The sequence below is a fragment of the Penicillium alfredii genome (genome assembly GCF_028826965.1).
Source record: "Penicillium alfredii strain IBT 34128 chromosome Unknown utg000012l_segment0_segment0, whole genome shotgun sequence".
Lineage (NCBI taxonomy): Eukaryota > Fungi > Ascomycota > Eurotiomycetes > Eurotiales > Aspergillaceae > Penicillium > Penicillium alfredii.
In genome coordinates this window covers 227,408-250,352 of record NW_026622709.1, presented here as the reverse complement: position 1 = coordinate 250,352, position 22,945 = coordinate 227,408, and the positions used below count along the sequence as shown (strand labels likewise).

General features: G+C 53.9%; 7 protein-coding genes across 7 annotated transcripts; 3 read left to right on the top strand and 4 right to left on the bottom strand.

The window, feature by feature from the left end:
- Positions 1-463: 463 nt before the first annotated feature.
- NUU61_009633 (uncharacterized protein) lies at positions 464-2,822 on the bottom strand (the record flags this gene model as incomplete). The annotated part of the gene is made up of 2 exons (XM_056660158.1): positions 464-2,295; positions 2,360-2,822. The coding sequence occupies 2 exons, from the start codon at positions 2,820-2,822 to the stop codon at positions 464-466; spliced, it is 2,295 nt and encodes a 764-aa protein (XP_056506656.1).
- Positions 2,823-6,074: 3,252 nt separating this feature from the next.
- Positions 6,075-6,629, top strand: NUU61_009632 (uncharacterized protein; the record flags this gene model as incomplete). The annotated part of the gene is made up of 2 exons (XM_056660157.1): positions 6,075-6,489; positions 6,571-6,629. 2 exons carry the CDS (start codon positions 6,075-6,077, stop codon positions 6,627-6,629), a joined length of 474 nt encoding a protein of 157 aa, XP_056506655.1.
- Positions 6,630-8,626: 1,997 nt separating this feature from the next.
- On the bottom strand, positions 8,627-12,276 carry NUU61_009631 (putative RNA polymerase II transcription elongation factor (Ctr9); the record flags this gene model as incomplete). Its single annotated transcript, XM_056660156.1, has 2 exons — positions 8,627-11,356; positions 11,422-12,276. The coding sequence occupies 2 exons, from the start codon at positions 12,274-12,276 to the stop codon at positions 8,627-8,629; spliced, it is 3,585 nt and encodes a 1,194-aa protein (XP_056506654.1).
- A 411-nt stretch (positions 12,277-12,687) lies between these two features.
- On the bottom strand, positions 12,688-13,982 carry NUU61_009630 (lysophospholipid acyltransferase family protein; the record flags this gene model as incomplete). The annotated part of the gene is made up of 2 exons (XM_056660155.1): positions 12,688-13,066; positions 13,126-13,982. 2 exons carry the CDS (start codon positions 13,980-13,982, stop codon positions 12,688-12,690), a joined length of 1,236 nt encoding a protein of 411 aa, XP_056506653.1.
- Positions 13,983-14,603: 621 nt separating this feature from the next.
- On the top strand, positions 14,604-16,022 carry NUU61_009629 (NADH kinase POS5; the record flags this gene model as incomplete). Its single annotated transcript, XM_056660154.1, has 3 exons — positions 14,604-14,718; positions 14,797-14,911; positions 14,969-16,022. 3 exons carry the CDS (start codon positions 14,604-14,606, stop codon positions 16,020-16,022), a joined length of 1,284 nt encoding a protein of 427 aa, XP_056506652.1.
- Positions 16,023-16,916: 894 nt separating this feature from the next.
- On the top strand, positions 16,917-19,598 carry NUU61_009628 (serine/threonine protein kinase CLA4; the record flags this gene model as incomplete). Its single annotated transcript, XM_056660153.1, has 3 exons — positions 16,917-18,974; positions 19,031-19,130; positions 19,186-19,598. 3 exons carry the CDS (start codon positions 16,917-16,919, stop codon positions 19,596-19,598), a joined length of 2,571 nt encoding a protein of 856 aa, XP_056506651.1.
- Positions 19,599-20,286: 688 nt separating this feature from the next.
- On the bottom strand, positions 20,287-22,457 carry NUU61_009627 (uncharacterized protein; the record flags this gene model as incomplete). Its single annotated transcript, XM_056660152.1, has 3 exons — positions 20,287-21,092; positions 21,148-22,240; positions 22,335-22,457. The coding sequence occupies 3 exons, from the start codon at positions 22,455-22,457 to the stop codon at positions 20,287-20,289; spliced, it is 2,022 nt and encodes a 673-aa protein (XP_056506650.1).
- Positions 22,458-22,945: the final 488 nt, after the last annotated feature.

The window sequence follows — 22,945 nt, the reverse complement described above, 5'->3', positions numbered from 1 at the left end:
ATTCTGATTGCCGATAAGATCAGGTCATGTGATCTGTGCCTACTCTATTTGTATACCAATTACTGGCTCTTCTAAGACGTCGACACAAGAATTACCAAGTAATGAAACTCATGACTGATGTGAAAGTAAGATAATGTAAATGATCACTTCTATAGATGCACCTATAGATGTATAGAAAGAAGCCTAGCGAATGTCCCAATCCCAATCCTTTTTCTCTTTCCCAGTTCCCCCCTCCAAGACACCAGACCAAACAATCGCTGAGAAATGCAAGATGAAAGAACGGCCACAGCAGAGTACATGAAAGAAAACGACAGAGAAGGACATGGCTCCCACAAACGCAAGGAAACACACAGGTCATGGACTCGTGGAGAAATTCTATCGGGTCAAAAAAGAAAAAAAAAAAAAAAAAAAAGAAAGAATAATGCAACACATGGTGTATACAGTGGATGTTCTCAGGCCCTGCTCAGTGAGCGGCCGTTGGGAACAGAGAATAAGAAGTAGTCCGGCCCTTCTTGCGGTTGGGGTTGCGCGGAGGAACCGGAGGCAATGGAGGAACGCTGAACTGGACGGGGCGAGAGTCCACTTCAGAGGTGGACTTGGCCCGGTCGTGGGTCAGAGTCGTGAGCACCGGGTCAGCAGTCTCGAGGCTGGTGGTACTGTCTGTTTGGAGAAGAAAATGGGCTTCGGCCAGACTCTTGGTCTGCCGGTGCAATGGCAAGACCGGGCCGGTGGGACCGGCCGCCAGCGTCTCGCCAGCGGTCTGGCGGTCGGTCGGCATCAGCTCGCGGCTGTTGGCGAGACTGTGGACCAGCTCGGGGACGCTCGTCGTCGACACTGACGAGCGGTGCTTGCGGACAATCGAGGCCGCGCGCGAGAGCATCAAGCTCTCCTGCGAGTTGCACTTGCTAATAGGGGAGAAGCTGCTGCGGGGGCTAATTGGGTTCTCGGTGGGAGCGATCATTCCTTGGGCAACGAAGGGAAAGTGCCGATCTGATTCCGCATCAGTGGCCAGATATTCCTCGTAAAGAGTGTCCTGGGGGAGCTGTTTCCCCAACGTCGATGGCAGGATCGAGGAACTGACAGGTTGGAAGTAGTCGCCCGTGCCTCGTGCCATGAAGTCCCGCTCATAGTCAGCCGTCGACGGGGTAGCGGCCGATTGCGATGGCACAGATCGCGCCGAACTCGGGTCCAGATCTGGAGTCGCCAGCACAGAAGTGCTCAGCGGACTAGGCTGCATGTGCCGGGTCTTGGGTGCGGCCATCCAGGGCTCATCGCTGCAAGCGACCCCGACCTGCGGGCGCGTCTCATCCAAAGACGTGCGCGACCAGTCAAAGTTGGAAGTGGACTCAGCGGCATGTTCGTAGCAGTAGTCAATGTCCGCGTCCCACGAGTCGTATACTTCATCGTCGTACGAGAATTGATGCAGCTGGGGTGCCGGCACCGGTGGCGTCACCTCCACGTGGGCCTTGGGAGCCGCATGGGGCATCGCGTTAGGGAGATTCTGAGGCAAGGTTGGCGAGCCCAGTGCCTCCGAGAACTTTTGTGAGAGCTCATCGGCGACATAGATTGACAAGGGAGCTGGAGGCTCCGCGACGCTGGGCAGCTGAATGTCCACTGGAGGCTGGCTCACTTGGGAGATCGAGCGGGAATGCGGGCCCTCGCTGGGCTCCGGGCTGTCCCAGTACCGGGTCGCTTCTTCTTCCTCTGGAACATCTTCCAGGTCATAGTGGCTGCTCATGGACGAGGAGCGAGCCGTAGGGTCATCGGCGGGTTCCGGGCTGAAATGAAGATGGGTTGGTGGCACCGCGTCGATGTGCTCGGGATAAGTCTTGGCCGAGTCCAAGCCCAAAATCTCGTCAATGGCGCGCGGTGCGGGCTCTGCCATATCGGGAGGAGGGGTTTCGGGCACGACGGGAGGCGGCGGGGTAGTCGGGCAGGAGCGAGGGTATCTTGAGACAGGCCGCGAGAAGTTCTCATTGATGCGGGATTCCCGTCGAGCATGGCGTCGCACCAGCTGGGGGGACGCCGGCGGGCTTTTGCTGGGGGTGGGCTCGTCGACAGTTGTTGCCGTTCCAAACGTGTCCAAGTTGTCGGTAGAAAAGTTGCGGAAGTGGATGTCATCGGCGCGAATGCCCTTGAGTCCCGTTTGGGGTCGCTGCGAGGCCCGGATGGCGGAGAACTCGGTAACCAGATCATTCTCGCGCGTCTGGTCCAGAGATTGGAACTGCGAGGGGTTCGTATGGGTCAAGTGGTGGAAATCGAACGGGTCCGAGATCAGACTTTTGAGATGTTCGTCTGCATGGTCGAGATTAACGGGGGAATCTTTTCTTCACAATCGATGCACTTAAAAGAAACTTACGGTGATTGATTTGGCGGGTGTGGTGACGACTGAAGAAATGGGATTTTTCAGATCGCGGCTGCTCGCGATCCAGCTCATCTGCCTCGTCCAACGTGGCGACGATGTTAATCTTACTACCCTGGCGGCGCAGAATCCGGCTGCCACGCGCAAGGAACGACCGAGGCTTCTCGGGCCGCTCAGCCCGGAACCCCAATGCTGAGGAAGTGCGTTCATCCTGAGACGAGCCATCGGTCGACGTCATGGACGAACTCGGTGAGCGACGCGATGTAGTGGACGTCGTGGTGTTGCTTCGGGACCGGCCACCGAAGACAGATAAACGCTTAGGGCTATGGGTGTGGGCTGTTGACCTCGAACGACTATGAACATGCTCGGGGCCTTCGTTCGAGGACCGGGTGGAGGGGGTATCCGACCCATTATCCATCCAGTGGCTCTGGGCCATTGGATAATTCATAAAGGTCGACATGGTGCAGGATTGCAGAGAAAGCACCAATTGCGAGTCTAAACCATGGTAAGAACACACCAAATCAACCCTCAAGGGATAAGGAGCGAATAGATTGAGGGGAAAAAAGGAAAGAATCAAGTAAAACAATAAGAATAATAAAGAGAGAGAGAGGGAGGGAAAGACGGGGGGGGCGCAGTGTCTATAATATCGCAACGTGCGAGATGGCGTATTGGAAATACACCAAAAATACCAAGTGGAGTCAGGGGCGACGCACTGTGATTCGGTTGCACAGACGCGGGCGGCCGAGTTTCTCGATGCGACTCTGGCTGTTATTTTTGTATTTTTGTATTTTTGTATTTCTACTCTTTGACTATTGACTATTGACTATTGACTATTGATTGTGTATTATGTCTCTGTTATTTGCTATTTTCTACTTCAGAACTATTTGGGCCATTTGGTGGCTTCCCGGCAATAGCGTGTATAGTGTGGACAGTGTAGCCATCAGTGGTATCATCTCGGCGTTCCCTCCCAGCAATACGGACCCGAAACTCATGCGTCGGGCCAGGGGCCTTTTTCTTTTTTTCTTTTTTCGTGAGAACGTGTTTGAACGGGCGTGTGGGGGGCCCGGCATGAGCTTTGCCCCGTCAAGTAACAATCGGCGGTGCAATACTCCTATGGGGCCTTTTTTTTTCTACTAGTTACTAGTTAGAAACCACACCCAGTTCACCGGGAATCTGGAGGCAGATGAGGGAAAAAAATAAATAAATACTTTCAGGATCAAAGGTGCCCTCCAGGAATGCGGATGGCCAAAGGTCGATAATTCCTTCAAGCCACAGAGAGGTTGCAACTGATACCTGTATTCTTTTTCTCCTTACAGCCCTTCACGCCTTGGAAGCCCTAATCGCGGAGAGAAAGAATGTGGGACAACTTCGGTTCTTACGGTGGCCTTGCGTCTCAGCTCACCTATGTAACATGATAATAAATAGTAAAATAGTAAAATAATCATACATAATCAAATGAATATAAACCCCTTCGTTTCCCCACGTTAGCGTGTCAGGTTCAACGGTTTTCCGCAACCCATAGCCCCTGGACTATCTTGGGATCTTGGGATCTCGGGCTATACTGTATGATTGGGAAAGGATCCGTTTCGCCGGGCGTGTATAGAGAACGAGGCCACAGATCGCAATCTCGCCCGGGGACCCGGCAGTGGGGGTCGTATAATCACATTGTAAGATGTGAAAGATTACCAGTGTGCGACTCGGCAGTTGGCAAACATGTGTCAGTTTTTTTGTACCTAGGCAAAAGAAAAACGAAGTAAACCCCTGTGTTTGATCCCAGCTCTGTACATATGACCGTGTCTATCCCTCGCAAGGAGAGCAAGTTGAATCGGAGAGTGCCGGGATGGTAAGAGAATCAGAGACCAAGATCTCGCAGGACCGTTGGAGGAGCCCGCATGAAGAATGCCGGAACTCACCGGTGGGTCGCCCTTGCGCAAGGTTTGCATCAGACTTGGTCGAGATGGAGTTCCAAAGCCGAGAGGTTGGGAGCGGTAAGGAACCTATGAAGCCCTAACTCCCCTGTGGATGTATACACAGTGGGTGGAAAGGAAACGTCATTCCCAGCTTCCTATCTGAGAAGCGGAACATGTTCGACTGCAGCTAGTCCAGCTAGTGGCAGCTCAACGGTTGAAACAAGAGAGAAGCCCGAGGGAAAAAGTCAAGAGAGACGCCAGCGTCTCAGATGACGAGACTCGTAACGTGGGTTATTTGAGGGGTACCCGGGTGGTACATTGGGTTCTCACCCAGTGGGGGTACAACCCCCAGGTAACCTGCAAGTACCCCCTCGTACCATATCTGGCAGGTATCGTCGCTCCTGACGATCCCGTCTCGACCGTCGGTGACTCTCCGGGCTCAGCTGAAGAGGCTGAACGGTGCTCTCAGTCTCTCAGTCTATTGCTGATACTTGCCAGTCCTCTCGGGTGTCTCCTCGGTCTCTCTTCGGAGATGACTCCGATGATCAAAGTCGATCAGACTTGCGATCAAATGGACAAACTCGAGTCAGAATGGACCTCAGACTCTCTCACTCAGAAATCCTTCAGGAGCACGAGGCAAAAGATCCATGGGTGCCCCATTCTGATGTGCTTTGTAAGATAACACCGAGTCCATGGAATGATTTGCAAATGATTTTCAACTGGTTTGACTCGCCCCTGGGGGCCACGCTCGAACCAACCCCTGGCCCAACGGGCACATCTTCAAAAGGTTCGCGATCCTGTCAACACCATCCATGGATCAGATGTCCTAAGGATCTGAAATCATCGGTCGGCCCCATGTGTTTTTTTTTCTCTCGGCAGCCTTACAGAGATTGCGTGGATGTGCCACGAACAGCGTATGTTCGCATGCGATTTTCCCCTCGACGATCCCTCGCTCAGCCCCAGCCTTGGGGTCCAAGATGCGAGAGAGGCGGTTGCGACTCAGTGTCGACTTGCAGATCTGGTACAAGGCTGACTCTTGCGATATGCTGATTATGACCGGAATGTGTATGTGTATGTGTGTTGTGAGGGAAAACTACTGACCATAGTTCTGGGCTGACAGGATCTCCCTAGGTCCTCATTCGATGATCCATGGAATCCTTCTCCATCCCGCCCCCTTCTCTCTCTTCTTTTTAGTTACCATCCATGGCGCTGACACATGTGTACCTAGGGTCCGTCATGAGCCCTGACCCGCGTATATGTGGAGGGGCGATTCCTTCTGGCGATCTTGTGGCCCGTTAGTGCCCTGCTAGTTCACCTAGTTACCCCTTGACTACTCTTCTTTCTACGGTACTTGCAGGTCAGATCGCCCCGTGAGGATCGACAAGCGAGCATGGCAGATTATCCGTCCAGGTCGCATCTGGCTGTTCTCCATGATCGACTGCACAGTGCAACGTCCTTGCATCCCCGAGGTATCACCCGGTGGCCCACTAGACCATATACTGTTGATCCATGTCGTACAAATAGATTGATTTTCTGGAGTGCGCTTCGATTTGATTTAACCATTGTATTAGTGATTATAGTATTAATGCACTAGGATCCCACCGAACGCCGGTCTCTCCTTTTGTTCCCCACAGTATAAATCATACAATAAACAGAGAGAAAAGAAATTGAGAAATCAAGATCCCGAGTGATACTCCGTGATACCACCGTCACAATACGCTTCCAATAGATCATTTTGCTGCGCCGCATCATCCATGTTACTGGTAACGAAGCCGACAACTATGGGATCTCGCGATTAGGTGATGTCGATCCCAGGGAGGCCAACGTCGAATTGGCCAATACCCGCGGTGCCAACATCGATATTCTCATATGCGCTTGATGACGATGTTGCCGTCACCGTCTTCGCCGCCAAGGCCAAGGTCAACGAGGTCGTCCTTGTTGGCAATGTCACGCTTCTTCTTGTCCGCGTTGGTGACGAGGCCAACGGCTTCGTCTTTGAGCGCGGTCAGGTCAAGTTCCAGGTCCTTGACCACATCCTCGTTGGAGCGCTTGAGGACAATGTTGCCACTGGAGTCGACGTTGTCGGTGCCCAGGCCCAGGCTGACCAGGCTGTCGCCGTTGGGGACAGGGGCGGCAATGACAGCTGCGACGAACAGCGCGGTAGCGAGAGTGTAATGCATGATAGCCGGGAGTTGCGGCGCAAAAGAGAAGGAGACTGTATGTTTTCTGTGAGCTATATTCCTATCATAGCACTAATATATATACAGAGAAAGAGGAGACTCTGCACTTACTGTCTAGGGGGAGGTTGGAGCTGGTGGATCGGGATAGAGAGAAAACGGGAGAAAGGCGAGAAATAACCGCCAGGGACACTCAGGGCACTTAAGAACCTGGGGTCGGAGAGGATAGCCGACGTGCTTGGGCCATAGAAAAAAACGACGACAGTTTTTGAGAGTTCCCATCAGGCCATTGCGAGCTCATTGCTACCTCTCTGTGAGGAACGGTGCACCGTCGAGGCCCGGATCAATGCCCACATGAGTGGTTCGCGCAGCGATCGTGTCTGGGTAAGGTTTGGACAAGCATTGGCTCGTCTGATACAGCCATGGATCTGCGGTCCCTTTCCCGGGTATACCAACTATAGAGACCGCGAAGGTACATGAAGGTAAACAAAAGTTGTATTCCGGTGGGTCCGTAGATGATCAGTCAATGCGGGAGACTCAAGACGATCACTGACTGTTTGGGCGATCGAGCCAGCGACCGGAAAATATCATCGGTTTATCTGACAGTTGACATCGCAGCTGTCATTCAACTGTCATGGGGGACGGAGGAATGCAATGGGGTAGAGATGAGGAAAGGAAAGTACGATTGGGAGATGGCCCAGGAGTTATTCGCAGAAGCCTCAGGCCAAGTAGCGACTCAATAACCAAACAGCCTCAAAGTATGAGCTTCTCCGGCGCAGAACTAGGGCTCAATTGCCTAGCAACTTGGCTAACAAAAAAGGTCAAGCTTCTTGTCAGAATTCTACTTATCCAACTTATCTACCAGCCTCCGGAAATATCTACTCTTTCCGAGTGCAACTATACACGCACCGGGACCCAGAGCTTGCCTCCATGCAAGACCTTTTTCTGAGTGCATACGGTTTTTTTTTTTTTTTTTTTTTTTGAGTCCTGGATCCAGGGATTTCTTATTTGACCTGGTCCTTGAATATGCTGTCCAGGGGAGTGAGTATATTGATGTAGTCATGTCATCGACTGCTGTCGACATCGCCGTAGACGATGGCATATGCGCAAGCTAAACTTCCACCGCAGGATTTGTTTCATTTCATTTTTCTTCTTTCTTTTCTTTCCAGGTGCAGAATCGAGTCTTTCGTGGTTTTTTTTTCGCCCACTGAATGGGAGTCAGAACCTTTCTAGTCCAAGATATACCGGGTACTATCTACGGCATTGATCCGGTGCAACATGCAGCATCAAACCCTTGTTATTCCAAATAGTCGAGAAATCAAATACTTGAGATGATCATATTTTTACTCCATTCGACGCTGCAACCATGACATTGGTGAAAATTAGCCGACTGGTTTAGCTTGATAGGGACTGTTGCAGTTCGAACATGGTATATATATCTTGAGTGGTCTGAATATATACCATTCAGAAAATCTTTGGCAGAATTGCTATAAGAATCGATTGATTCAACTGAATTTCTCACGCAATGCATAAACTACTAAGAGAACAAACCCATGATTTACGAGAGATAAAATCCTTTGCGTATCCTCTTTCACCTCTTTCTTGATATCTCTTGACAATAGTACCAATTCCAATTTCTAGAACCACTAGCATTATACATGCATATCTTCGCACTATATTTAGATATCCCCCCTGCAATCCTCCCACAAGACCAACCAGTTGAGATATATACATAGTAACATCTGACACGCATAACTCGCGTCTTTCCCTCATCCGCCCCCAAATCCAACGCGGATCCGTCTCAACTTACAGATGAGGTGCGCCTTGTAGGTTGATAGCCCCCCGGCCCAATCCCTCTTATCTCTCAAGGATGTTTCTCATCTCTTACGCGTGGGGGCTGGAGGGGCTCACGGGGTCTTTTACTCATGGTATCTACGGAAATCATACCTACAATCATAGAATGCGTACTGAGATCCGTATGAGCAAGTGGCAGGGCGAATTGAACAAACTCTCAGGGCTAATTACACAAGGGTCGAAGAAGTCCGGTCGCAAAAGAATTTGTAAGTGATTCAGATGCCGTGTCCCAGACGCCGGAGATCAATAAAAAAAAGAATCAAAGCACCAGAAAAAAAAAAAAAAAACATATGTAGTTTTGTAGTGTGGCAGCAAAGACAGCATCAGTCCTGCATCTCGGTGTCCTCCTTCGCGGGCTCCTCGCCAAACAGATCATCATCGTTGTCTTCTTCGTGCCCGGTCTGCTTTTCGGCGGATGCCGCCGCTTCCTCCTCCTCGTCCTCATCGTCGTCGTCGGTGATGCGGCGCGAGGCCTTGGCGCGACGACGAGGCGCCGCATCTTCATCCTCTTGCATCGGCTCGTCATCAAACAAATCATCCTTTTCCTTGTCGGCGTTGGGGGTCGCGACCGCCTCTTCGTCGTCCGAGTCCACCACCATCTCACTGCTCTTGTACTTGCCCTGCGGCTGGGCCTTCCCGCCAGACCGGCGTTCAAGTCTCCGACGCTTCTTCGGTGCGGTCTCGCCTTCGCTCTCAGGCTCTGCGCTGCCAGCTGGCTCGCCGTCCTCATCGTCGGCCACGAAGTCGTCCTTGCCCTTCTTCTTGCGCTTGGAAGCGGGCTTCTTCTTGCGTTTGACCTTCTCTCCGGTCTCGGAATCGGCCGTCAACTCAGCTTCCTCGCGGGCGCGTTCGTTCTCGGCGCGTTGGGCGGCATGTCGCTGTGCCTCCTCGACCATCTGCTGGCGCTCCTCGGCGATCCTCTGCTTGCGCTCGAGTTCGACCTCCTGTGCCTTGCGCAGCTCCTCTTCGCGCTTTCGCATGGCCTCTTCACGAGCCTCACGAGCCTGTTGCAGTTTCGCCGCATTCTTCTCTTCGTATTCCTTCTGACTCTGCATCGCACGATCCAGCTGCTTGCTGATTGTGCGGCCCATGTTCGCACGTTGCTCCAGGGCCGCGCTGGGATAGGGCGGGTTCTTTTCCTTGGAGAGGCGATCAAAGGTCTCAATGGCCTCCTTAAGCCCTTCGGCAGCCTCTTGCACGTCCTGCAGGGTCTTCTGCGTAGGCTGGAGACCGTACGCGAGCGAGGCAATCTGGTTCTGCACCAAGGCAACGTTGAACTGCAAATGGAGCTGATCTGGCGAGACCGACTGCGCACGCTGCGCGTAGTCCAGCGCTGTCTTCAGCGCCACGAGACTTGATTCCTGCTTTCCCTTCAGCCACCAAACGCGGCCAAGACAGGCCAAGATCTGCACATCGCGGGAACGATCCTTGGCCAATGCTGCCTCGTAGTGTTCAATAGACCGAGAAAACTGGCGTAGCTCGGCGTACACGTGTCCCAGGTTAAGGTAGACACTGGCATCTTTGAGCGTGTCCCGAATCTTGGACAGAATCTGCACCGCGGCGCTGTGATTCTTCTTGTCATCGATCAGAGCGATGGCCACTCCCTGGGCCGCATAGGCATTCTTGGGGTCCAACTGGAGAGCCTTGTCAAAGAACTCTACGGCCCGCTGGTACATCTTCCGGCGCTTCTCCTTTTCTTGGTCGGATTCACGGCGCATATCGCGTGCAGCGATGAGATGCACATTGCCCATACCCGTCAGGGCATACCGGTCGTGCTTGTCGTAGTACTGCAGGGTGTGCTTAAAGTGGCGTTGCTCGTGGTCCTCGGCAATGTTGGCCACGCGCTTCTTCGATTTGCTGAGATACCATCCGAAAAGCGCCCGAACCTCGAGGCTAGAAGAATCGACTTCGTAGAGCTTGGCCATCTTCTTTGGGCCCTCGTCCGTGGGACTCTGGCGCAGCGCGATGTAGGTCATCCGTGCGCTTGCTTCTGTGTAATCACCGTGTCGCTCCAGAAGACCTTCGTAAACCTTCTTGGCTTCGTCCCACATGTCTGCCGCTTCGTAGGTCCGGCCAAGGTTATAACTGATAGTGGTGACGAGCGCGTCGTTGTCTGTGTCGTTTTCCTTCTCCTTGGATTGAACGCACGCGTTGAGCGCAGACTGGAACATCCCACGGGCGAGAGCAATCTTCTCGCTCTGGTACAGGAAGCAGCCCATATTGTTAAGCAGTTGCGGCGGCAAACGCTCTCGGAGAGCCTTGTTCATATCATCTTCATTTTCGATGTCTTGCGGCCGGTCATCCTCCGGAATACTGGAGATTTGAAGCTTTTCCAGCTGAGCCAGACACTGCATACTCTTGTCTGGAGCCGTAATCTCATAAAGACGAGACAGGTAGACCAATACCGACTCTTCTGGCGAGAGCTTCAGCTTTTCATCCTTCCACATAGCACGCACTGACTCCAAAAGGCTGATTGCTCGCTTTGTTTCGGTTGATTTGTCTTCCCTGCTGCCGGCTCTGTGAGCAGCAAAAACCTCTTCTGCGTAGAGCGAGGCAAGCAGAATCATTGCTTCGGCGTTTCTCGATTGCTGGACAATCTTTTCCAGGCGGAACTTTGCTCCATCGTAATCCTTGTTCGTGACTTGCATCTGTACAGTGCCGAACTTAGCCGGCAGATAGCCCTTGTCGCCTCCGCCACGAGCCTGGTCAGAGCGATTGTAAAATTCCACTGCGCGGGCGGGGTCACCCTCGTAGTGCGCCTTTCGCCCAAGAAGGTACCAGCCGTCACTGGCAATGGGCATCACGTCCGTGTTCTCAATAGCTTTGCGCGCAAGAGTCTCCACAGTCGCGTAGGATTTGCGAAGGAGGAAGTAGCCGCCGAACATAGCACAAGTCATTGGGTATTCCTTGTCCAGTTTAAACGCCTTTTGGGTATACTGAGTCATCGCAACTTTGTACAAAGAGCCAAACATCGGATCGGTGGTCGACCGGCGAGAGCTGTCATAGAGGTAATACACAGCAAGAAGGATATTCGCAACCTTGGATTCGGGGGTCTATAAACAATAAATCAAGGTCAGCTATGCCCCTTTAGATAATATCGCCCGTCATAAACACATACCAGAGACAAGGCTCTTTCCCAGGCTACCTTTGCTTGATCCTTGAAGCCAAGCTGCCACAAACAACATCCCAGACCAATCCGAGGATCGGGATCTGCTAGGTGAGGCATCTTCAATAGAACCTTTTGATACCCTTCCAACGCTTCTGTGTACCTTCCCAGCATGTAATGCGCTCGAGCTCGTCCCAGGATGGCCATGATGTTACGGCCGCCGAAGGCCTTGGATGATTCGTCGAAGCATTTCAATGCCTGTCGTAGCGATTCTACTCTCTCTGACGTATCGATAGCACCGGGGCGAACCGCGCGAGGGGGGTACAAGGATGCACGAAGAAGACACAAGACACCACGCGCAAGAAACAAGGGTGGATACGCCGGGTTCAGACGCGACGCCTCGTTCAATGTCGAGGTCGCCAGTTGTAAGTAGTGGTCCTTGGTCTTGGCTTCGGAATACAGTTCGCCTTCCGGGGCAACTCGGGGGGCCTGGCGACTCTTCAGCATCAGCAGCCAGCAAACCCAGCCCAGGAGTCCGAGTTTCTCCTTCGTTGCGCCGTGAGCTACCGAAGCCAGGCCCTTGTTCAAGATCTCGATGGCATGGTCGAGTTGCTTTCGCTTCGCGTACGCGAGAGCAATAATCACCCAGAAATTCTTCGCTGCTCTCTCGTTTTCCAGCAGGGTACACAGCTCGGTTGGGTCCTCGGGCAGATCGAGTAGACTGACTTCGACTTCGCTGTCGAAGCTGGAAGCTGGAATGTCGATGGCATCGGGGATATCGGAGAAGCGGAGGCTGTCAGGCAAGCTCGTCGAAGGCAGAGTATCGCCGTTCAGGCCATTGGCATGGCCATTCTGAAGAGACGCCATGATGCGACCCAGAGGGAGGTGGAGAGGCCACTGGGATGCGACTGGATGCTCGTAAGAAGGTCAAGTCATGATCAGGTGAGATCCATAAAAAGTCTGAAAGATTGACGAGAAGTTTGGAGACTTTGAGATCACACCAAACGCGCCAGTGGAATCGGAGGCTTGACCGCGGTGCTGGAGAAGTTGAGAATTGACGATCGGAGCGGCTGGGCACCGCCACAGACAGCCACACTGACCCCTTACGTAAGACATGGTCAAGCCTCAAGTCTTCGAAGTATGAAAAAATATGGAATAATAATGAACAATATCTAAGAATAACGCATCTAGGTATCAAGCTCACAAAGCTTTCCCAATGTGAAGGGATTAGTGGGAGAGAGAAAAAGATTCGTAACTGCTATAGTCCACCCCGCGCACTCAGTTTCCCAGCATTCTGCACAAGAATCCGAGACCAGCCAGCACCACAAAGATCTGACCGAGTTCAATCCAGTGATGCAGTTGAACGTAGGACTCAATGTATCCAGCAGAAACAGCCACCTGCTGTTCATTTGTGGTGCTGTTTGCTTCAATCGAACCGGCCAGGTCGGACGGGAATCGACCTGTCTCGAAATATTGACCTAAGAGCAGATCCTTCTCAGCCCATCGGGCCCTCAACCAAGCATCAAACTCTTTTTGGTCATCGAGGGGGATTTCTGAAACAGCGAAGCGTCTCCAATACATGTTGACGGAAGTCGGTGGTCGTCCCTGACCGTATGTGGAACGAAGTGTGAAGTATTTGTCGGGATAGCTGCCTTTTCTGTACGAATGGATTCAGTATTATACGAAATCCAGGGCAAAAAGAAGGGGAAGACGTACGGTGGACCTTCGTAGGCAATGGTGCTATCATACACCCAGTCGACGGTGCCCCGCAACTGCTGCAGACAGAAAAACAGACCGGTGGACCGTGGAAGGATTTGGTGGTTAAACGAAGGCAGTCCCTGCTTTTGTCCATATTCATCACTCCGTCGCTTGGTGTTAATGGACAGGTTCGTCCCCTCGGGGAAGATGAGAAGCCACATAGGATCATACTGCGGCTTGCCCGACTTGGAACCGGTATGACACGTCTTGAGCTTCTCCAAGCGATGCTGCAGCCTTGGCTTATCCGAAATCCACTTGCGGGCCATGAAAATGAAGCCATAAAACATCATCCCTTGACCCACAACAGGGATATACTTGAGTGATTCCTTCAAGATGATGAAGATGCGTCCGTGCATCTCGTTGGTGTATGCAATCCACCACAGATAGATCCAATCTGTGTAGACCTGGTGGTTCGCAACCAGGACCAGACGCTCCGGAAACTGCGTTCGCAGCATTCCATCCTCTGATAGATGAAGCTGACCACGTACACTGGCATCGCCACTGACCCGGAAAAGCGTTGGGCAACCCCAGTGGGTGACCGCGGTGATCACCAGACCAAAACATTGCTTCGTGTGTGCCATATACGAATAGTACCAATCCTTGTGTATCAAGTACAACGGAGAGCCAACCAGCTGCGTCACGAAGAGGACCACACAGCAGCAATTGAACCAGGTCCCCAGCAGGAGAGAGCGAAGAACCTGCATGGGAATTCCATGTTTGAGACGGGGCTCCGTGGGGGGTTTACTCGAAAGCTTGTGGAGATCGCTGGCTTCCTTGACGGTCGGCTTTCGCTGTCGAACCTCGGCCGCGTCCATACTGGTCATTTTTTCTGTGATGTGTACACGGGTTTAAAACGAGGGGCTATTTTGTCAAAGGTCAGACTGGGAGCGAGCGAGCACTCGCCGAGGTGCACAACAGCCCACACATACAGTGTCTTTCAGGCACCAAGTGCTATTAAGAAATACCAAGAATTCCACCTGAGTGGGTAGATGGAGGTTCGCCCGTGTGGGGTCTGTTGCAAGCAGAGAGAAGAAATGTCATAAATCAGGGTATCATGAGGCCATCGCCATTGGGGAAATAGAAAAGGAAAAGGAAGATCCGGGGCATTCGGAGGGAAAATCAGACCTGAGCTCGTGACGTTCACAGCCAAAATAACGTCAGAGCCGAGGCGGTGGGTCTGTTGGCTCCCTCGAGGCGGTGGGTCTGTTGGCTCCCTCGACTTTCTCTTCTCTTCTCTTCCTCGAATTCTTCCCCTTGTTTCTTGCCCAATAAATCGCCTGGCGTAGGTGATGCTGTGATTCTTTTCTTCTATTAATACCTCCCAGGCCTCACACATCGACCATCGTTGAGTCACGCTTGGGCTGCGATGCCGCAGCATTGGGAGCTCTCCCGCAGATACACATGACCACGGTCATCTCGGTCCCCCAGTTTCCAACATGCAGTGTCTCCGCAGGACTCCACTCCTGCGGCGCTGCTTTTCTACGTCTCTGGCGCGTCACGAGATCAAGGATCTCGGGTCTTTGTCTCGGCGCCTAATCCCCAAATACCAAGGTGTGGGTCACTGCGCGAGGTGACCTGTCCGGCGGCAGAGTCATCGTTGTGATGCGAGGTCTAATGAATCCTTTCCAGAATCTAATGAGGGAGAGCTGCTCTCCCTTCAGTGGCCGGCACCGCCACGCAACATCCTCCTGGTGCGCAAGGACTGTGCCCCGGCCGTGAGCGACTCTCTCATTGAATTTGCAAGGTGCGCGCCCGAGCTCGTCCAACCATGATAGCGCTTGATACTCACACTAGCCCCCAGCCACATCAAATCGACGTATCCGTCAATATCAGTGATTCTCGAATCGAAGACCGCCGCCGAACTCCATTCGTCGCTACCTTTCTCTGTATATTCTGCTTCTTTGGAAGAACGACCGACCGCGTTTCATGACAAGGTAGATCTCACGGTGACCCTTGGTGGAGATGGCACAATCTTGCACGCATCCTCGCTTTTTGCTACATGCTCGAATGTACCCCCGGTCTTGTCTTTCAGCATGGGCACCCTGGGGTTTTTGAGCGAATGGAAGTTCTCTGAATTCAAGCGGGCGTTCCGCGAAGTCTACATGTCCGGGGCCGGTGCTGGGGATCGTGCCCCGGTCTTGGAGGAGCCCTTACAACCGGCGTTGGAAGTACAGGAGTCTCAAATGGGTCCGACCGGATGGTCTTCCGTTCGAGGCAAGTCCATGGGCTCAACACGTGGAGCCCGCATTCTGATGCGCAACCGGCTGAAGGTCGGGCTGTTCACTGCCGATGGCACCGAGACGACGCCAATCCGCGGTAAAACGGACCAGGGCCAAGGGGTGTACGTGATGAACGAATTGCTCATCCATCGGGGCAAGGAACCGCACCTCGCTGTGGTGGATGTCTTTGTGGGCGGGCGGTTTTTGACCGAGGCGGTGGCAGATGGAATCATCATTTCGACGCCGACGGGAAGTACAGCCTACAGCTTGAGCAGTGGCGGCAGTATTGTGCACCCGCTAGTGCCATCGATCCTTCTCACGCCCATCTGTGCGCGCAGCCTCAGTTTTCGGCCATTAGTGCTTCCCTCTAGCACACCCATTACGCTGCGGCTGAGCGAAAAGAACCGCGGCCGCGAGCTGGAAGTCAGCCTAGATGGCGTCAACCTGGGTCAAGGGATGGCGGTTGGTATGGAGGCTCGAGTGTGGAATGAGGAGATGAGGCATGGCAAGAATGAATGGCATGGTGGCGTGCCCAGTGTGATGCGGAGAAGCATGGGCGGCGAAGCGCACGAGGGATGGGTCGGCGGCCTGAACGGACTGCTCAAGTTCAACCATCCCTTCGGCGAGGAGTTTTGAGTTGTGTACATACCTCCCCTGTACTGAATATTGTCAACATACCCATGGATTGCGGTGCGATAGGGCAGAGCCATGCTTATTCAGGGCGAAGGATCCATGGAATGCCAGCATCTTTCCCATCGATGCATCCGTGGATCTGTCGGCGCCTTATAAGTAGTTGTGTAGATGGAGGGAGTAGTAGATGCGATGAGGTATTTACTCCCTAAGATGCCAAGTCCCAGGGACCCTTGGGAGTAGAGATGCATTGGCATGTCAATTGTAAAGAAGAAGAAAAGCACAGGAACAAACAAAGCAGACGAATGTTTTGTTTCCACCCATTCAGGAACAAACCGTGGATGCCTGAGTGAGCAGAACCGGGTTTCCTGTAGATTGAAGCCTTATCAACTTGGCAGATCTCAGGGGAGAGGGTCTTTCTGCCCCCAGTTTCACCCACCCCCCTTTCCCACCCAACTGATCCAATCAAAAATCTCCCGACTCATCTTTTTTTTTCTTTGATTCCGTCTTTGAGAGCAATCCTCGCAGTGCGAGGCTCCGCTCCCTCTTTCCACTCGGTAGGTAACCCGTTAGGACACCGCTTGTCAGATCACCCCTCCAAACCGCCCCAAGCCCCCTCAAGCCTCTCGTCATCCCTCGTGGAACCATCGTCTTTCCCCTGACTGATTGGCCCCCCTATTACTCGCCCCTGGATCAAAACGGCTGATCGTGTCTGTGCTGCCAGTGTGTCGATAGCCAGTCTTGAGGGGCCTCAGGAGGTCTCGGCGCATTGATCCCGCTCTCGCTGTTGCACGACTCCTGAACCTGGACAGATCCCGACAATGACTTCTTCCTACGGAAAGTAGGTCTTCTTACCCCCAATGAGGTTGTCAGGTTAGCAGCTCACCCGCTCGCAGCACCATGTATACGCCGGATCAGTTCATGAATCCTGGGCCGGCACCCCGCCCCCCTACGGAGCGCCCTCCCAAGTTGACTCTTCCCACTAATAACAACGTGGCTACCTCGTTCAATCAGATGAGCTTGAATTCACCGACTACCCCGGGGTCCGCCAACCTTTCTCTGTTCCCCAACACCAGCAGTCCGTCCCTGACTCGGAGCCAGACCGCGGGGCAGGGCGGTTTCGCTATCATTAAGGAGGGATACGTTCGCTGCAAGGAAGACAAGTTCCTGGCCACATGGAACCAACGATACTTGATCCTGCGCGAATACAAACTTGAGTTCCTGAAAAATGAAACGGGCAAAGTGGTGATCTCTTTCCCGCTCTCCTCTGTCACGGCGGTGGCCCGCTCCGAGGAATCCAAAATGGCCTTTGAGATCACACGGTTGGCCAACCCCAAGGACGCATCATCCAAAACCGCTATGATTACCCGCGACGTCCCCACTAAGACTATCACCTGTGAGGTTAAGACTGACGACGAGATCTATGAATGGATCGACAAGATCTATGAGCGTTGCCCAGGCATGGGCGGAGTGAGCAATCCGACGAACTTCAGCCACCGCGTCCATGTTGGCTTCGACCCGCAATCGGGCGCCTTTGTGGGCTTGCCTCCAGAATGGGAGAAGCTTTTGACGGCCTCCGCCATCACCAAAGAAGACTACAAGAAGAACCCTCAGGCGGTCATTGAGGTACTTGAGTTTTACTCCGATATCAAGATGCGCGAACAGAACCCGCAATACTACGGTGGGATGAACGCTCCAGCCGGCGGTCAAGCCAAGTCACTCGGGAACAGCACGGTCGGCAGCTCCATCGCGCCTCCGCGACCTCCCCCGCCGGGCCCCATGCAGCGACTCGACAGCAACCAGTCGAAGCAATCGACGGAAGGCTCCATGCGCTCGGGAACATCCTCACCGGGACAGTCACAGGGCAAACCAGAGTCGGACCGTGCGATGGAACAGCAACAGCAATTGGAGCGGATGAAGGAATTAGCCGATCAGGAACGACGTCGCGTGGAAGAAGAATCGCGTCGAAAGGAAGAGCAAAACCGGGCCGAGCAGGATGCGTACAATGCCTCTTTGCCGCAGACGCGCGTTCCGCTAGCCAAGCAGGAACTTGGTGGCTATAGTGGAGAGGAGTCTTCGATGAATAGTCGCTACAAACCCAGCCGCCCGGCTCCGCAGGCTCCGGGCCCTGGGGCTCGGAACCAGTCTAATGAACCTCGGCAGCTGACGGCACAGCGTCCAGCGCCGCCGCCGCCGACCTCATCGCAGAGCCCCTATGGACAAGGCCCGCCCCGCACCCCTGGCGGGCTGCGGAACGAGGACCAAGGTTCCCCCAACTCGCGCTACCTCCCCAATGACCCTCGGGCTCAGGGCTTGGCGAATCGTCCCCAGAACAATGGCAACAAGGGCCAGCAGGCACAAGGACCTCCTCCAACTCGCCTGCCTGCTCCTGTGCAGGCAGTCAAGCCGCTGAACATTGCCAACAAGCAGACGGGCAACAAGCAGGGCGTGCCCGATGGTGTCCGCCAGGCGGAAGCGGCGCTGACCAAGAAGCCGGAGCCGCGGCAGAAGGAGGTGCGCATGTCAAACATGACTGAAAACGAGGTCATGGACCGACTGCGGTCAGTGGTGTCCAAGGACAACCCCAACGATTCTTACAGCAAGCAGCGCAAGATCGGCCAGGGTGCTTCTGGATCGGTGTACGTGGCGCGGGTCAAGGAGCACGCGACCTCGTCTGTGGCACGAGAGCTGTACCGACAGTATGGCCCGCGCTGCCAGGTGGCTATCAAGCAGATGGATCTGCGCAGCCAGCCGCGGAAGGAGTTGATTGTCAACGAGATCATTGTTATGAAGGACAGCCAGCACGCCAATATTGTCAACTTCCTCGACTCGTTCTTGCAAGAGCAGAGCAACGAGCTTTGGGTCGTCATGGAGTTTATGGAGGGTGGTGCGCTCACCGACGTGATTGACAACAATCAAGTCATCCAAGAAAACCAGATCGCGACGATCTGCTCCGAGGTTGGTTGTGTCCTTGTCTGTTCGTGGAAACTTATCACTAACTATATCGCTCGCAGACTTGTAAGGGACTTGCCCACCTGCACAGTCAGAACATCATCCACCGTGACATCAAGAGTGACAATGTCCTGCTCGACCGCGTTGGCCATGTCAAAATCAGTAAGCTTTCACGCTCAACTATGTGTCAAGTGAAACATGCTAACCAACGATGCAGCCGACTTTGGCTTCTGTGCTAAGCTTACTGAATCCAAGAGTAAGCGTGCCACAATGGTGGGAACACCTTACTGGATGGCCCCCGAGGTGGTGAAGCAGAAGGAGTACGGCCCCAAGGTGGACTGCTGGTCACTGGGTATTATGGCCATCGAGATGATCGAGTCCGAGCCGCCGTACCTGAACGAAGAACCACTCAAGGCACTGTATCTGATCGCCACCAACGGGACTCCGCGTCTGAAGAAGCCCGAGAAGCTGAGCAAGGAACTCAAGGCGTTCCTGAGCGTGTGTCTCTGCGTGGATGTCCGGAGCCGGGCGACAGCAGACGAACTCCTGGCGCACGAATTTATGCAAACGGGCTGCAGCTTGGCCAGCCTGGCGGAACTGCTGCGATGGAAGAAGCCCAGCGGCCAGTAAATAACTCCCGACTTGATTTCACCTCCTCTCATATCCCCTTGGAATTTGGAGATCTGTCCTGCGCACATATTCGATCCTACCTACGCACGCGCGCCTCTGGTTAGCCTTTCTGTCTTTTTCTTTTCATCCCTCTCACGAACCTGCATGCGTCAATTCCCCTCGCTTCTTCTGGACAATTTTGTGGTTTTTTTTGGCCCCTATTTTCGGGGTCTTGACTTCGTTGCTGCTTTCTGGGCGTGGATAATCCGGCGTTTTCTGCTTTTTTGGTTTCTTTTCTTTTCTTTTTTTTTCGTCCTGTTTTTTTCTCTGCACAAAAGACTCCCCCTTTTTCTCCCCGACGATGTTGACGATCCTGCACCTGCACTGTATTATGCGTCTTTGCGCTAAAAGCGACGACTTAGTCCGAATGAGATGGTTTTTGGTTTATATGGAAGATTTGCTTGTATACTGGCTATAGTCTACATCGACAGTGTACTGTAGCTCTTGATATGGCATTGGTCTAGTATAGATCTAGTAGACCACAATATCAATTCAGACTATCGGACCCTCGAGTCTATAAATCTAGTATATCATGGTGCTATGGAATTAACCCAAGGATATATAGTATATAGTCAATTCATACAACGAAAAAGGAGAAACCACACCAATATACTTAGTGCAAGACAAGAGAAAAAGAGAAAACATCAAATCAGGGCAGTTCCTCTCTTACCCAATCACCAAGCCGACCACACACCTCGCTAAACAGCACACCCTGCAGAACCGTCTCGCCCTCACTAGCAGCCCAGCGACCAGCATCCGTCAGTCGACGTTTCCAGGCAGTCTGGTCCTGCAGCGACAGATCCCGCCAGGCGCGCAGTTTATCAGATTCGGACTCGGACTCGACTGAGGCCGACTCGGCAGTCTCAATCAGGACGCTCTGCGCGGGGCCCGGGCCGTGCTCATTGCAGCGCACAATCACGGAGAGAGACTGCGGCGGGGCGACGTCGAGATCAACGGGGGCGGCGCCGGCGGCGTGGACGCGGTCCAGGATATCGCGGAGGCTGTCAATAGCCGGGCCGGAATCGGGGACGGCGGCAACAGGGGCGGAGGACCGTTGCGGGGCGAGCAATGAATCGAACAAGGAGCCGCGGCCTGGTGCCGGTGGGATGTATTCGTTGGCGATGGACTGGCGGAGGCCGGATGGCAGCCAGTTGGCGGCGCCGAGCACGGGCGGGGTGCCGCCGCGGATCTCGGCGAAGGCGAGGAGGGCGACGCAGATGGCTATGAGTGAGCCGAGCAGCACGACGGCGCTGTAGACGAGCTCCCATACCTCGGCGGGGCCTGGCATCACCAGGACGTAGCGTGGGGTGCGCGACGAGGTTGGGAATGGTGATAGCGGCAGCGTGTGCACGACTACCGTGTTGCCCATGCTGACCGATGCCAGCTTGACGTGCTGGGGGCCGACGTCGGGCGTGATGGGGTGTGCCGGCGCGATGAATGTCGAGAAACACAGGCCTGTCATCGAGAATGGGTGCAACGTCGCGCAGCGTCGTGTATGCGCGGAAGTCACCGTACCCACGGTTGGGTCCGTACTCCAGCGTCCACAGTGAGATCGAGTGATCGCTGCCGCTGGTCGCGATAATAGTTTGTTGCTGGCCCTGCGGGTTGGTACCCAGCGGACAGATGTCGAGCCCCAGTGCGATCTTGACAGCCCGCGGCAGCCGACGCCGCCGCAGAATCCGTGCTGTAGTCGATGCGGCCGTCGGCAGCTGCAGGAGAACCAGCTCGCTGCCGCCGCGGTCCGGCGCGTTCTGCAGCAAAAGCAGCGTTGTCGGCGAGAGGAACCGCAGCGCCCGGAACTTGGGGCGTGCTTTGCGCACTCCAGTCGCCGGCAGCGGGATGGTATAGACACAGCGAACGTCGGGTGCCGCATTGGATGTCGCGGCCGACGCCGAGATCTCGCCGACCATCACGTCCGTGCCTGTGGTATATGCAAAACGGAACCGGTTGCGTGCATCCTTGCCCTGGTCCGGGTCGAATTCCAGGCTGGCAAAGTCGATATCCTCGGCCTCCTCGTTGTCGCCGAGTCGGATACGGCCAATGACATCCGACTCGCTCGGGGTCTCGGTTGCGCGGAAGAAGACAATTTCACCAGACGGCGCCAGCCCCGTCGCAATGGCTCCGATCCTGGCAATATGCTGGGATGCATCCCTTGTCTTGCGCCACGGCGACAGCCTCAACATTCGTTGATATGTATCTGCGGCCTGGGGCCCATTCTTGGTGCGGAAGAGCGACGCGCGCGACAGAGCCGCCGCGGCACCAGGGATCAACTCCTCTTCTAGCTGCTGTTTTGTCTTTTCATCCTCCTCCTTCTTGTCGTCCGGCTTTGCTTCGCCCTGGTCGTCCTGATCTTTTTGTGTCCCTGTCGTCGCCAGAGCCGGGGTCTTCCGCGGGGCATCGAACCGAAACGCGCGCAGATGCTGGTTGTTCTTCTTCTTCTGCTGCTCGAGAGAGCTATTAATTCCGGCCAGCGCGACAAGCGAGCCCTCCATATCGCCGGGCTGCGGTGCGGCAGCCAGCGACGTCACAGAGTCTTCATCGCGCGACAGATCCAGCTCGACAGCCTCGGAGATATCGTGACGATGCGACGTCTCGAGGAGAGACTACACGGCCTCATAATTAGCACGAGATCCTTCCACAACCAAGTCCCAAATTCTTGGTCAGGAAAAGGGGGCAACTTGCGATTTTGTTCCCGACTCCGCTACGCCCCTCGCCGCCGCCGCCGCCCACGAGCAGGAACTTATCGCTGCGCGGATCGAACTCGGCCGCGAACAGCGGGCACGAGAGGGTCAATTTTGCGGCGTGGATTGTGGGCGCCATAATGTGTGTGTGCCTTGACTTGCGAAAAAGAGAGAAGAGAGAAAGAATCAAAAAGACAGAGAGGCCAGATTGGAATGACGCAGGAAGATTGCCCCGGATTTCTTGGCGCGGATGACCAGATTGGGGGATGCCGCGAATCTACTTCTTTATAGACGCTAATCCAGTAGACGCTTCTTGCTATTCCTGTAGGAGTCGAATGTTATAGTGGTGAGAACTGACACTGAGTAGTAGCACTGTCTATTTTCAATCAAGTATAAGTGCTTTATGTCCCTAGATCGGATCGAAGATGAATAGTCAACAATTATAAGCTTACTTTCTAATAAGAGAAATCGGGAAGCAGCTCAATGACTGACCACAATGTAATAAGATCGACGGATTCATGAGACCATGTGTCTTGGTATCTGCGTATAAACCGAGTTAAATTGACCCCAGACTCAATTTACGCAACCACTCGTACAGAATTTAACTTGGATTACAAAATTCCCTAT